The sequence below is a fragment of the Topomyia yanbarensis genome, chromosome 2 (assembly GCF_030247195.1).
Source record: "Topomyia yanbarensis strain Yona2022 chromosome 2, ASM3024719v1, whole genome shotgun sequence".
NCBI lineage: Eukaryota > Metazoa > Arthropoda > Insecta > Diptera > Culicidae > Topomyia > Topomyia yanbarensis.
Window position 1 is genome coordinate 372,471,460 of NC_080671.1, and position 12,814 is coordinate 372,484,273.

Genomic DNA, 12,814 nt, shown 5'->3' on the forward strand with positions numbered 1-12,814 from the left:
CCCTGACGCTGTTTGTCAACAGACCTCGCGAAAAAAAGTCTCCGCTCGCAATAAAAAGTTGCGCGCACGAGATCCAATTAATTAATTCTTGTTTTTATTTTTACATGTATTGTAAACGTATAAAAGATCCACGGCTCCGTTAAGCTACCGCTATGAGCCGTGTCAAATAAACGATTTAAAGAAAAAAAGTTATATCTAAGATAGTTTCACACGAGGCCTAGTGGTTTGGAAATATGTTTTCTCGCACTTATTATATTACTAAAAAAAAAATAATTGGGTTTAGTGGTATAAAAGTATTAGACGGGATTCATTACGTTGACAATTCTAATTGAACTTCTGAAAATTAGGATGTTTGACAAAGTCAGAAAACTATTTGTGCTTTTGGTTTGTAATCTTTCCCGATAGGTTCGAAGGGACTACCATTCGTCGGAAGGTATTGCTTGGTTACAAGGGTTTGCTTACATTTATGTTTTGTTACACGGGTGTTTTAGAAAGGACCATACATCGTATAATTTAGGTTGTGATCGCTTAAGTCAGCTATTATAATTCCGTTCAAGACGAAATGTTGGGACACACCGTTTCTAGTTTAACGAAAACCACAGCAGTAACTGTCCAAATTAGTGGCTAGTGTGAAATGATTTATTCAAATTTTCTCCGCAAAGCATATTGTGGCAGTTGGATTTTACGGCCATTTCCTATCAATTATGCGAGATATCGTTACTAAATTGATCCTAGATTATGCGATATGTATTACTTTTGAAAACAAAATATGATTTGAGTACAACAATAACCTTATATACATAGAAGTCCTAGAATATATCCCAAAAAAAAATTATCTTGATCCAAAAACTGAAAGTTTTTTGTTCACTGTTTGTCACATTGAGTTAATTTTGAAAACGGATATTCAGCGTTTTGAACCAAGCGTTGCAATGAAAAAAAATATGAAATATTGCAATGGTGCGTTAAAAGTTTCATTGAGTTTGTTCAAATATAAAGGTTGAAGTTCAGGACAAGTCAATTTTATACAAAGATGCTAACAGAGTAGGAGATTCATGTAAGAATAGTTATCAGTCATCCCTGAGAACAATCGAAAAAATGAAAAAGATGGCATACATAATTGAAAAGGCTGTTTCTGCGGGAGGAATCACTTACCATCATGAAAAAGAATATTAATATCATACTAGTTTGGTCAACACTTATCTAAAACTTCTCATCCCAAAAATATGAATGGTGCCCTGTACCAGGGAATTATAATTTTCAGCTAAAAGATGACTTTCCAAGCTCTCAAATTCTGCTGAATTCACTATTGAACTAAACACAACTATTTGGCAAATAAAAAAGTGCTTGTGAATTAACAAACCACTAGGTCTTCTGTGAAACTAACTTAGACTTAGAATTCGTTAAAATATTAAACTACTTTTCGGGAAAATTTCAAATCGGTTTTTAGTGGTAACAAAGTTGTACACAATTAAATAGTCTATCAGATTCTTACTTTTAGTGTTGTTTGAATGTCTAAAACACCATCTAGGGGCAGAAATATGAACTAGTTCCATTGTAAAATCTATGTTTTCACGAAAAAAAACTTCAAAAAAAAAGTTGCTCTAGACCCCCCGATGGATTATTTTGGTTTTGGTTTCAAATGAAAGGGGAAAGCCCATTCTTTCATATCCTGAAGTTTCAGAGATGCTGATTTTTTTTGCATAAAGTTGTTAAAAAAAGACACCGTGGGGGAACAAATATTTATGAGAAATTTCACAGATATCTTAGATGGAGGACAATAGTTTCAATAAAGAGTAAAAATTACAGCTATCTTAAAACTAGGAATACAGAATACAAATTTGATTTTTTAACGAAGACTTATGCTTGGTCAAGATATTCAGAGGGGGCTTATTTCCACATCAGTGTAGCAGCAGTTGTATCAAGGACAGGGGAGAGAAGGCGTATATGGTGACAGGCAAAGAAGCGCAAAACATGCAACTTTCGGGCAAACGAGAGATCAGCGAAACAAATTAGCGCCTCAGTCTAGTAAATCATCGAGTACCGGATTGGCAGATTGTATTCTTCGGACCCGCGGGGAATCCTTCAAAATTCATCGGACCTCGAGTCGCTTTCGCTTCAGTTTCCTTCTATGCAGGTGTAGCACTGAGAACTGACACACAAGTAAAGTTTTCAACTTGTGTAAGAAATTAAACTGTCGCTTTGAAATGACAACAGCAAGTAGCAACTTGTCGCTGGTCGGCGCTTCGATCGGCCAGCAATCGCTATACGGGACTTGTATGCAAACTTGGATACAATGATGACTCACGCATGCGAACCTGTATGCGATGGTGATTTTCAACGTATTTTCATTTAAATGTTTACACAGGTTTTTCGGGAAAGTTTGTTCTAGCTTATACGTCTGTTCTCTGTGGGTGTAGTGATAAGGGCGACGGCGGTTACATAGTGGCACTCTGGAGCTGATCGGTTCCACAAGGCAAGAGGAAATTTCTAAAAACGGAAAATAAAAGAGATCGGCTAAATTGGGATATTTATCGTTTTTATGAGAGTATAAATAAGGGACATATTGGGAAGATCGCGATTTTCCAGCATATCTCGAACTGGGACATCGGGTAATCTACCTCGGGCCCGTAGGAAGTCCTTTAACTGAGTCCTGGTGTCCAAATACCCGGCGCATACCCAGACAACGTGCTCGATGTCGTGATAGTCCTCGTCACAAGCGCACAGACTACTCTCCGTAAGCCCAATACGCCGCAAATGCGCATCCAAGGTGTAGTGGTGGATATAAGTCGGGACATTACACGAATAAAATCCCGACCCACATCCATCCCCCTGAACCAAGGCTTCGTTGATACCCAAGTGTGTACTGAATTGCAGCTAACTCTGCAACGTAAACTGAAGCGTGAATGAAGCGGTGATAGTATTGTTCAAGATACCGAAGCCAGTAGACCAATCGAGATTTGATCCGTCAGTGTAAAACATGTTGTCACAGTCGTCTTCTCGGAATTTATTATATAATATATTGGGGATCACCTCCGGGATTCCACGAATCTCTTACTTCATGGATGTGTCGAAGAATACAGTAGACTCAGAAGTATCTAGGAAACGAACACGGTTGGGAGAATACGAGGAAGGATTGCCATGTAGTCGAAGTGCAAGGACATAAATCGGGTTTGAGAATTAAGCTCGAGAGCCTCTCGAAGTTTTCAATCACCAACGGGTTCAGAATAGAGATGGGCCATTCGTTCGCGAACGGTTCAAGTGAACTGATTCTTCGAAGAGAATGAGCGAACGGAAGATCTTTTTAAAAGAACGGTAGTTCTCAATTCTCTTCAAAGCGAATGAACCTGACCCAAAGCCGTTTGGCGAATTTCTTGGACCGATTTTTAGGCGAACGAATGAAAATGAACCGACTTGCCGTCCCACAAACCGCTCTCTGTGCTCTCCCAGAATGGAACCGGCGAAGAACGACTCATCACATTCTCTATTTCTCTAGTTATACATCATGAAGAAATCGCTACCGTTGATGAACTTGTTAAGCATACAGGGGTATAATAGTTTGGGCAGCATCTGTTTGGTTCCTCTCCAAGAATCGAATGTTTTGAGAGACATTCGCTAGATACAAGTAAAATATCAGCTGAACGGAAGAACGGTTCATCTGAACTAGTTCTTTTTACAGAACTGTTCAGTCGGGAATGGTTCTTCGAAGTGAACTGTTTCGCCCATCTCTAGTTCAGAATGTCGCATCGGATGAGCAATCGATATGAGAGTTCCCAAAATCGATTTTTTAGCGGAAAAACGCCCACCAGCACTTCGAGATTCATCGTATGGGTTGAGTGCATGCAACCCAAGGCAATGCGCAGGCAACGATACTAGATTCTTTCCAGTTTGATGAAGTGTATGTTCGCAGCGGAGCGAAAACAGAAACACCCGTACTCCATCACCGACAATATTGTTGTTTGGTATAAGCTGATCAGGTCTCCTGGGTGGGCACCCCACCAAGTTCCAGTTATTGTCCGGAAAAAGTTGATCCTTTGTTGGTATTTCTGTTGCAGATACCTAATGTGACATCCCCAGGTACCTTTAGAGTCGAACAAGACCCCGAGATATTTAAATGTGAAGACCTGATTGATCGTTACACCCATTAATAGAAGCTAGAGTTGCGCTGGCTTACGCTTCCTAGAAAAATCAACCAACTCAGTTTTCTCCGTGGAGAACTCGATACCCTGCTGAAGAGCCTAAGCAGACAAATTGTCCAAGGTATCTTGTGATGGTCCTTGCAAGTCGGCAGCTTTGGGCCCTGTAACAGAGACCACCCCGTCGTCTGCAAGTTGCCTTAGCGTGAATGAATTGGCAAGACAATAGTCAATGTCATTCACGTAAAAATTGTAGAGCAGGGGACTTGGACATGAGCCCTGGGGAAGACCCATGTAGCTAAATCGCGATGTTGTTAAATCGCCAATCGAAAAGTGCATGTGCTTTTCAGACAACAGGTTTAGCAAAAAGTTATTTAAAATTGGTGAAAGACCATACTGGTGCAGCTTCTCTGATAGAATGTTGATAGAAACTGAGTCAAAAGCCCCCTTAATATCCAAGAAGACTGATGCCATCTGCTCTTTGCTAGCATAGCATAGGATTTGGATTTCTATAGAAAGCAACGCAATCGTTTGTCACTTTGCCTTTGCGGAAGCCAAATTGTGTATCTGACAGTAAGCCATTTGCTTCAACCCAATTTCTTCATTTTCTCGAATAATTTCCGGATACAGGAAAGCATTGCAATTTACCAGTACGAGTTGTGGTCGGAGGCTGGTTTTCCTGGTTTTGAGATGGCGATGACCTTCACTTGCCTCCAGTCATGAGGGACAATGTTACCCTCGAGGAACTTGTTAAATAAATTCAACACGCACCTTTCCGCAGGGTCAGGCAGATTTTTCAGCAAGTTGAATTTGATTCTGTCTAACCCCGGGGCATTATTGTTGCACGATAAGAGAGCGAGTGAGAACTCTTCCATTGAAAACGGTCTTTCGTACGCAGTATCGTAAGGAGACGCGGCGCGGCACGTTTTCTGTACCGGAACAGAGTCCGGACAAATCTTCTTGGCGAAAGCGAATATCCAACGGTTTGAATATTCCACGTTCTCGTTGTTACTGTTTTGGTTACACATACGTCGAGCCGTACCCCAAAGAGTGCTCATCGCTGTTTCTCTCGTTAACCCGTCGACGAACCGGCGCCAATAACTGCATTTTTTGGCTTTCATTAGACTCTTCATTCGCCTTTCTAACGATGCGTATTGTTATTTATTGTAGCCAGCGGGTAACCGGTCTTCCCGGAAGGCCTTATATGTAGTGGACTTCTCCGCGTACAGCTCTGAGCACTCTTTGACCCACCGCGGGGTGGGAGACCGTCCATGGGTATTCGCGCTGGGTACTGGTATAGTCTGAGCTTGATTCGCGCTGTCGGGAATCAAGCCAGCCAAAACCCTGTTTAAGATGGTCATTAGGGTGACAGGAAAAAAAATCACCCCTATCGGCCCACCTCTGAGTCGATTCCTAGTCCCACCAGGAGTACTTGCACCAAATTTGAAGCAAATCGGACAAGTCTAACTACCGGACCAACGGGCCTGAAGTTTGTATGGGAATTTTTAACAATTTACATGGAGAAAACCCACCAGCACGCATGCATCGTATTATCACTGTAAGTAAAAATAAGAAGGATAATTGAATTGTCTACAACTTAGTCGAAGACTGCAAGTAAATCCGGCTTTGCGTTGCGTTGCGTTGCGAAGCGCGGTGCTATTCGTAGATTGCATACTAACGATTATCATGTTGCCTATAGGTAGTTCAACTCATCTTGCTTGTGAGATAAATGATCGGGAATGAACTTTATCTCTTTTGAGTTCAGTAAACCAATAGCATGAGAATCATTATTGCCGGCCACGACCATCTTCACCGATACTTAGGATAGGGTAGGAAATGTTGATGTAATACCTACTTAGAGAAGGCCCCCGACTCAGCGACGCTTCCATAGGTATTACGGAGTTGGATTGAAGGACAGGTATAGGTCTAGGATTCGCCACAAGCAGGCAATGCGACCACGAAATGAATGTTTTTATGCGGTGGGATGGTTAGTCTTTGAGTATACAAATGCTCAAAGCAAAAAGACATTTATTTATGTTTTTCTTGTGTTTAAACTCTGGATAGCCGGCCATCGAGAGTAATTACTTTTTTCCCTAAACTACAGCAATTTGAACTCCAAACAGCCGGCCGTAGGAGTATTGCTAAAACTGTGAGTTAATCTTATATCTATACTCGATATTCGGTACGATCACGCGTGATTGGCGAAAGACTAAGTAAAGTGGGAAATGATCGAGAAGCAATATCAAGAATAAACAATTTGTGACATTTTAGAGTGAATCGCGTGAGTGAATGAAAACAACGTCTATATATGTACGATTTTTACCGGAGACAATACTGATCGACGTATATTATTATGTTTCCGTACCCGAATATATCGGCAAATTCACATTTCAAAAATTTTATGATAGACGCGCCAAAAAGCAAAATAAATTGCGGTCTTGCAAGGAGAATGATAAACATACTGCGACGACATGGATTAAAATCTTATTCTGGGCACCCGGCATCATCCCATCGCTCGCTTGAAAATTCTATGAATCAAGTTACAATTTGTGAGAAAAAAACCAAATAAACGAATATTTATTAAAAAAAAAACTGGAAAAACTGGCTCAAATTTTAAAAAAACTGGAAGATTCCCCCAATTGTCCACCTGACTGGATGTTGCAAAAAAACTTGAGGAATCCAGTCCAAACTGGAAGGTTGGCATCGCTGGGTGTCACTGGTTCCCAGATTCAAATCTTTTGCCTTTGATGCTATCAATATATTGGCGATAATAATATCTTCCTACCTTGTTCGTCTGCATTTCACACCGGTTCATACTTACGAGAGCCCTTCTTACTCTTTGCTTGCTTCGCTCGATTCCGTCGCTGAAGTATGGTATGTGAAAAACCACCACTACTACCCAGCTTAATATTGCTATCCTTCCTTTTCACTGCACATTTGTATATCGAAATATTTCAGTCATACGTCAGATCTCACAAGTTTCTCTCTTCATTTCCGATTTAAATTCACACACACATACATCTACTACTTACTATTCGCACTAGCGCTAGAGAAGGAGCAAAGGAAAGAGAAAAAACGGAGAAAAAAATCGCTGGGTCTCGTCTCTGTATTCGCTCCGCTCGTCGCCGTCCGTCGCCTTCGTCCCGCGTAATAGAGCCTATTATAGAGGCGGAATTTCGTTCTCCTCTCCCATCGGCTGGCGGTACTGCTCCCTTGATGTAACGCGTTCTTTCGCGTTTTTATTTTGCCAATTTTAGTGGCCACTTCACTACATTTAGCAAAAAATCTTCACCGGTTTCCGGAAATTCCGGCTGCACTCCGACTATTCTGGTACACTTAACACATTCACTTGTCTACACTACTGCGACATTTACCGATGAAAAAGCACTTTTCTTAGCTCCGCACGGCAGCGAAGTCCATTTGTTCGATTACTGTATTTTATCGACTGCAAGTAAATCCGGCTTTGTTAGAAGAAGTTATTAAACTTTTAACGAAGTGATGTCTGAGTCAGTTTTGCATGGGACCTAATAGTGCATGGCAACCATTATCAAAAAAATAATGCACTGACAATAATATTGTTGTGAACGTTACAATAAATCTGTGTTCAAAATTACTATAGGTCCAAATGGTTAAAATAACGGAAAATTAAGTCAACACAACCAACTTTTTTTGATAAATTTGTTATTGCATGATGCCCTTTACAAACATAAAGAACTACTTTTATAATTAGTCTCCAAATAACACAATTGAGTGATAAAAATTTCAAATTGATTTTTTATTACTTGTCACCGTAGAAGAACTATTATTTATATGTCACGTAAAAGTTTTTTTTAAAGACAACTTCAATCAATGAAACTAGAAAATGATCCTTTTTTACACGAGCTCTATCGCATGATCGAACTGCAATTAAATACCATAGATAGTCACAGCACTGATCGGCAACTTCCACATGCACTCAGCATGGATCGTGTGCAGGTCTTTCTTTGTGAGTTGCTGGGTGCATCCCTTATCTCCATATCCGTGAATACACAGGAAGAGCCATACCGTGGTCTTCTGGTGTCCTTGGCGGAGTCTCAGTTTTGCGCTCTTTTGGTGTTTACTTTGACTTTTTGTTTCAGTTCGACCTTCAAACAATAATTTGTGTACACGGAAATGGCACACCTACTCCCTACTAAATTCACTTTTGACTGTCGTTTATTGCATGTAAATTCCAAATCTTTTAATATATATTTATGAAATAGTTGACCCTAGGTGCTTGAAGGCGACGGTGGGAGCATCAATTCAGAAGACTGTATATTAGGGTGCCAATAGCATGTATGGGAAACACATTCAATACACTCACACTTGCTCACAAAATCGTAGGATTTACTATTCCCTTCTCTCATTTCCAACTCTCACAACTAAAAACATATACGTCGACAAAGCTTTCGCTCAGTTGACAATATAAAGCACGCCACCACTCCACCAGTCTCGCATCCATCAATCTTTATTTTTCTCTCGGTTTCTCCCTCTCGTTTCCCATAAGATTTCAAACCGTCAGCCACACACTCTTACTCACGGGACAGCTCGCTTAGGTAAATATGTTCAACTGCAACCCACACCGTCGCACACCTATCGCTCTGTCGTTTTATCGCTCAGTTTCTCCCTCTCGTTTCCAAAGCTTCGAAATTACGCTTTACAAAGCACACACATTACAACGGGACAACGTCTTGAAGTTCTATTCTGGTGGCATCTTCGTACTTTATGCTCGAATCGTGTCGTTTACAAATAATAGAGATGACTATTTTCTTTTTTTTGCCAGCCATATTAAATGAAAATATATTTTTGTATGCTCAATTTATATATTTTTTCTATGCAGGTCTTATCTACTACACAGGTGACCATCGAATTTAATAACAAGACACACCTCAACAGCATTAGTATCTCGTAAAAAAGCCTCTTTGCAAAATTTTAGCTCAATCTGACACAATTAAGAGGACACATCATCATCAAAATAACATTATTTTTCAGGGCACACACGCATTATGTTGTTACTTTCAATGTTATTGTTCACTGGTAAAGATACAGAATTGATTATTAACAAGTATAAATTTAAGACAAGCCAATAAAAGAGATTTTTGTATGATGCGTAAATATTTGTTTATATTATGATTCACTGGTAAAGGTACAGAATTAACAAGTGCAAACTTAATACAAAAATAATAAAAGGAATTTTCTAATTGAATTATTTTTCCATTATTCGTCCTAATAAGAACGGTTTGCTTATAACTACATATTTTGGACCCTGTTAATGTATTTGCCTCCTACCCTGCCAAGTTTCTCTGCATTTGTTTGGTTTGATGCAGCAATTACATTCCTTGGGTTGTCTATTAGGTTTCAATGTCATTAGTTCATCTCTAATTGTTTAAAATTAAACAGAATCCACAGCTTTCAAAAATATCACTGAAAACGTTTCATGTTTCAACGATAGCCAAGAGGAACCGGTGGAAATGATACATTTTCAAATTGGATTTAAATGTACAATTATAATATTTTTTTTCGATTTAATTAGTTTGTCTGATTTGGTATTATGCATGTTACGTGTTTGAAAAGGTTTCTTCGTAATGTTTTATCTAAAAAATCTTAAATAAATGGTGTCTACGATATGTCTTAAAAATTGATATCAACTTATTTTGGACATTCCTCGATTTTCTTTCTTGACAGCTATTTGTTTATCGAGTTAGAATAATCAAAAAGTGAAAAATTTCGTAACGGTAGGTCGCCTGCTCTTTTTGGTCAAATTATTTAAAAACGTTCAAACCAATGGATGTCGAAAATCAATCGATTGAGGAACATTTCATTGAAGACCAAATATGACCAAAGAGGAGACTTCTGAAATCCATGTTGAAGAACATTTGTAGTTCGAATTTGTCGAATTCGACGAACTATATGTTGACAAATCTAAGACACATATCATAGATAAATATTGATAATAAGAGTGTGCTTGCTGAATTCCTAGAATCGCCTGAAACACTCACACGAACAGGAACATCACGATTCAAGCGACGTAGTCCTGCTGTTTTAACATTGCGCCGAACAGTTGAATACCACAAGGCGAAAACTGAAGAAAAAAGGAAAGTAAAGGAAGAGAAACAAGGAAAAACTGAGCTTAGAAGGAATAACAAGAAAACACCTCGTAAACAAAAGAATTAAAAAATAATATTTAGTACAAGAAAATTCCTGACGAACTTTGAACCTTGATTTATCATCCACTTGAGGATGTTTCTCCATAATACTGCTACAGATGAATTGTTACACGAAATATATTATTATTAACTCTATTGCATAACATCTAATACTGTTATGTTAAGTCTGCAGTAATTGTACCGAAAGTTTTTCTATTTCTCAAAATGATAGAACTAAAAAAACATTTCATGCAGTCAGCCTTCCATATAAAGATTAATGTACCATTTTTGATTGGCAGTCACTGATTTGCTTATGTTCTTCTTTTATGCATTAAATATACTGCAAAGAGAACGAGTCAGTAGGTCAGTTTAGTAGAAAAAACTTCACTGTTTCCAAAATATATTCAGTCACATTCAGTGTGTCCAAAATATGCTTGGAACACTGTCCAAATTAGTGTGGAAGGGTCCGAAATGTGAAAAATTCATTCTGTGAAGAAATGTCATTTTCGAGTTTATGTCAATGTATAAAACTCGTGCATGTATTGCATTAAAAACATAGGCAAGCAAACATTTTTTGACGTTCACGCACTGAAAAAAATCCAAACGTTAATTCTATTTGCCTCAAACCGCTTAAAATTCATATGAAGAAGAAATGCTATTGTTATCACGCGCACACATACCTTCTATGTGTCAACTGTATTAACTATGTATGCACACACATAAGTTATGTGTGCATATTGTTATAGAATGGGGTTTTATGTTCCTAATAGTTATGAAATGTGAATGTAAGATTAATATTTCTTGTAAATACACACATTAGGTTTATGTGCCAGCAAATAGTGTCTATATGCCTCCGTTAATTGCAAAAATCTATGTGTAAAATCAATAGGCATAACGTTTACTTTTTTTTGAGTGCGTAATTTCACTACCTCTAGGGGTCCAAAATTGGTTGGTTACCCTAGGGCTTAAACGTGAATGGCATGAACGAAATCGATTAGTGGTGAGTATAAAAGCCGTCGCTGTCCACCGGTGAATGTTTTCTCATTCTGACAAAAAACAAAATCGCCAGTTTAATTCTGGTATGGTTGTTCGCTACTTCAGATGTTGAAGGCATAGTCAGAATTATGTTGACGGTGATTGGTTAATTTTTTTTTTCTCTTGCTATCATTTTGGAGATTGTGTGAAATATGTAATAATATGACGTATTGTGTCATACCAATGTAGTATATACCTCACCTAATTATAAATTACAAAAACGCCGCCATAATGATTGAAACAAACAGAAAAAGAAACTTACTGCAGTGATATTACAAGCACCTTTGCTCAGCGTGAGTAATGAAATTTTTCCGTGTAAGCTTATGAATTCACCACTCAGCGAACCGATGATTTTATAAACTCTTCGCTATTTGACAGCTGTTTCTCCGTTCTCGCTTGTCACAAAAGAAAGCAAAATATTGTATAACCGGAATGTAGAAAATGCATGATCGCTACTCAAAAACAATGACCAATTTATTTTAAATTATTGGGAAAGAACCGTTATTTGAGAATGTTACGACGTTCCTCCGTTCAAGGTAGTTTAAAATACATCTAAACCAGATGAATCGTGAAACTAATGCTTTTATCCTATGCAGCGCTTTCGACTTTAATTCGAAGATTTTCCAACATTTCACTGCGAGAGTACCCGAAAGCATGCTCTTCTATAGCATTGAAAACAACTTCAAGACTGCCAGTGGATCCAGTGTGTAGCAGTACAACGCCGCATAAACTAGTGTTTTTACCTCGTGAGATTTATCTGGACGTTGGACAGTCCCCAGTTGTGAATCCATTGCTTCCACTAAAGGAAATCATTGATGTACCACGAATCAAATGGATAATCGAAAATCCCAACATGTCTCGCATTGTCGAGATAGGCGATAGTGCTAAAGTTAATTCCAATATGGAGTTACCGACCAACAACAACCCTGTTGGCAACAACGGAATCCAAGCTGCAAGGTTAATCGTCATTCGTCGTCGAAAAATGCGAAAGCACAAGCTGAGAAAACTACGCAAGAAGATGAAATTCGAATGGGCAAAGGTAATGAATTTCGGATTTGTCTCCGTGAAAATTGGGCTGTGCGTATTTATAAATGGGAACTATTATCCGTTTTAGGTTCGTCAACGACGAGAATTGCGCAAGGAAAAAGCTTTCCAGGCTGGACTAATCGGTCAAATCAAAGAAGCGGAGAAATTCTCCGCCGAGGCCTATGTTGCCAGTAAGCTGCGGCAAGCAACAGAGACGCCAATTCCCCGCTTCTGGAAGGGCAAGCGGTTGCCCCAGTTCATAATTAAGCAAAAAATGGGGATTGAGTAAATTTGTAAATAAATAGACCTGGTTGGTAGCGTAATGTGAAATAAATATTTGTTCGAAAATTGCAATAATTAGTAGATTACTGCAATTACTCGAATATATTTGTCCCATGAACTATATGAATCAGTATATAAGTATTTTTTGTCCCATGAATTACAGAATGAATATAA

At 38.7% G+C, this 12,814-nt stretch overlaps 1 protein-coding gene across 1 annotated transcript; it reads left to right on the plus strand.

Annotated features, from left to right (window-relative positions):
* Positions 1–11,733: 11,733 nt before the first annotated feature.
* Positions 11,734–12,763, plus strand: LOC131684558 (uncharacterized). The gene is made up of 3 exons (XM_058967550.1): positions 11,734–11,868; positions 11,929–12,371; positions 12,447–12,763. The coding sequence occupies exons 1-3, from the start codon at positions 11,844–11,846 to the stop codon at positions 12,645–12,647; spliced, it is 669 nt and encodes a 222-aa protein (XP_058823533.1). The 5' UTR covers positions 11,734–11,843; the 3' UTR covers positions 12,648–12,763.
* The last annotated feature ends 51 nt before the right edge of the window (positions 12,764–12,814 follow it).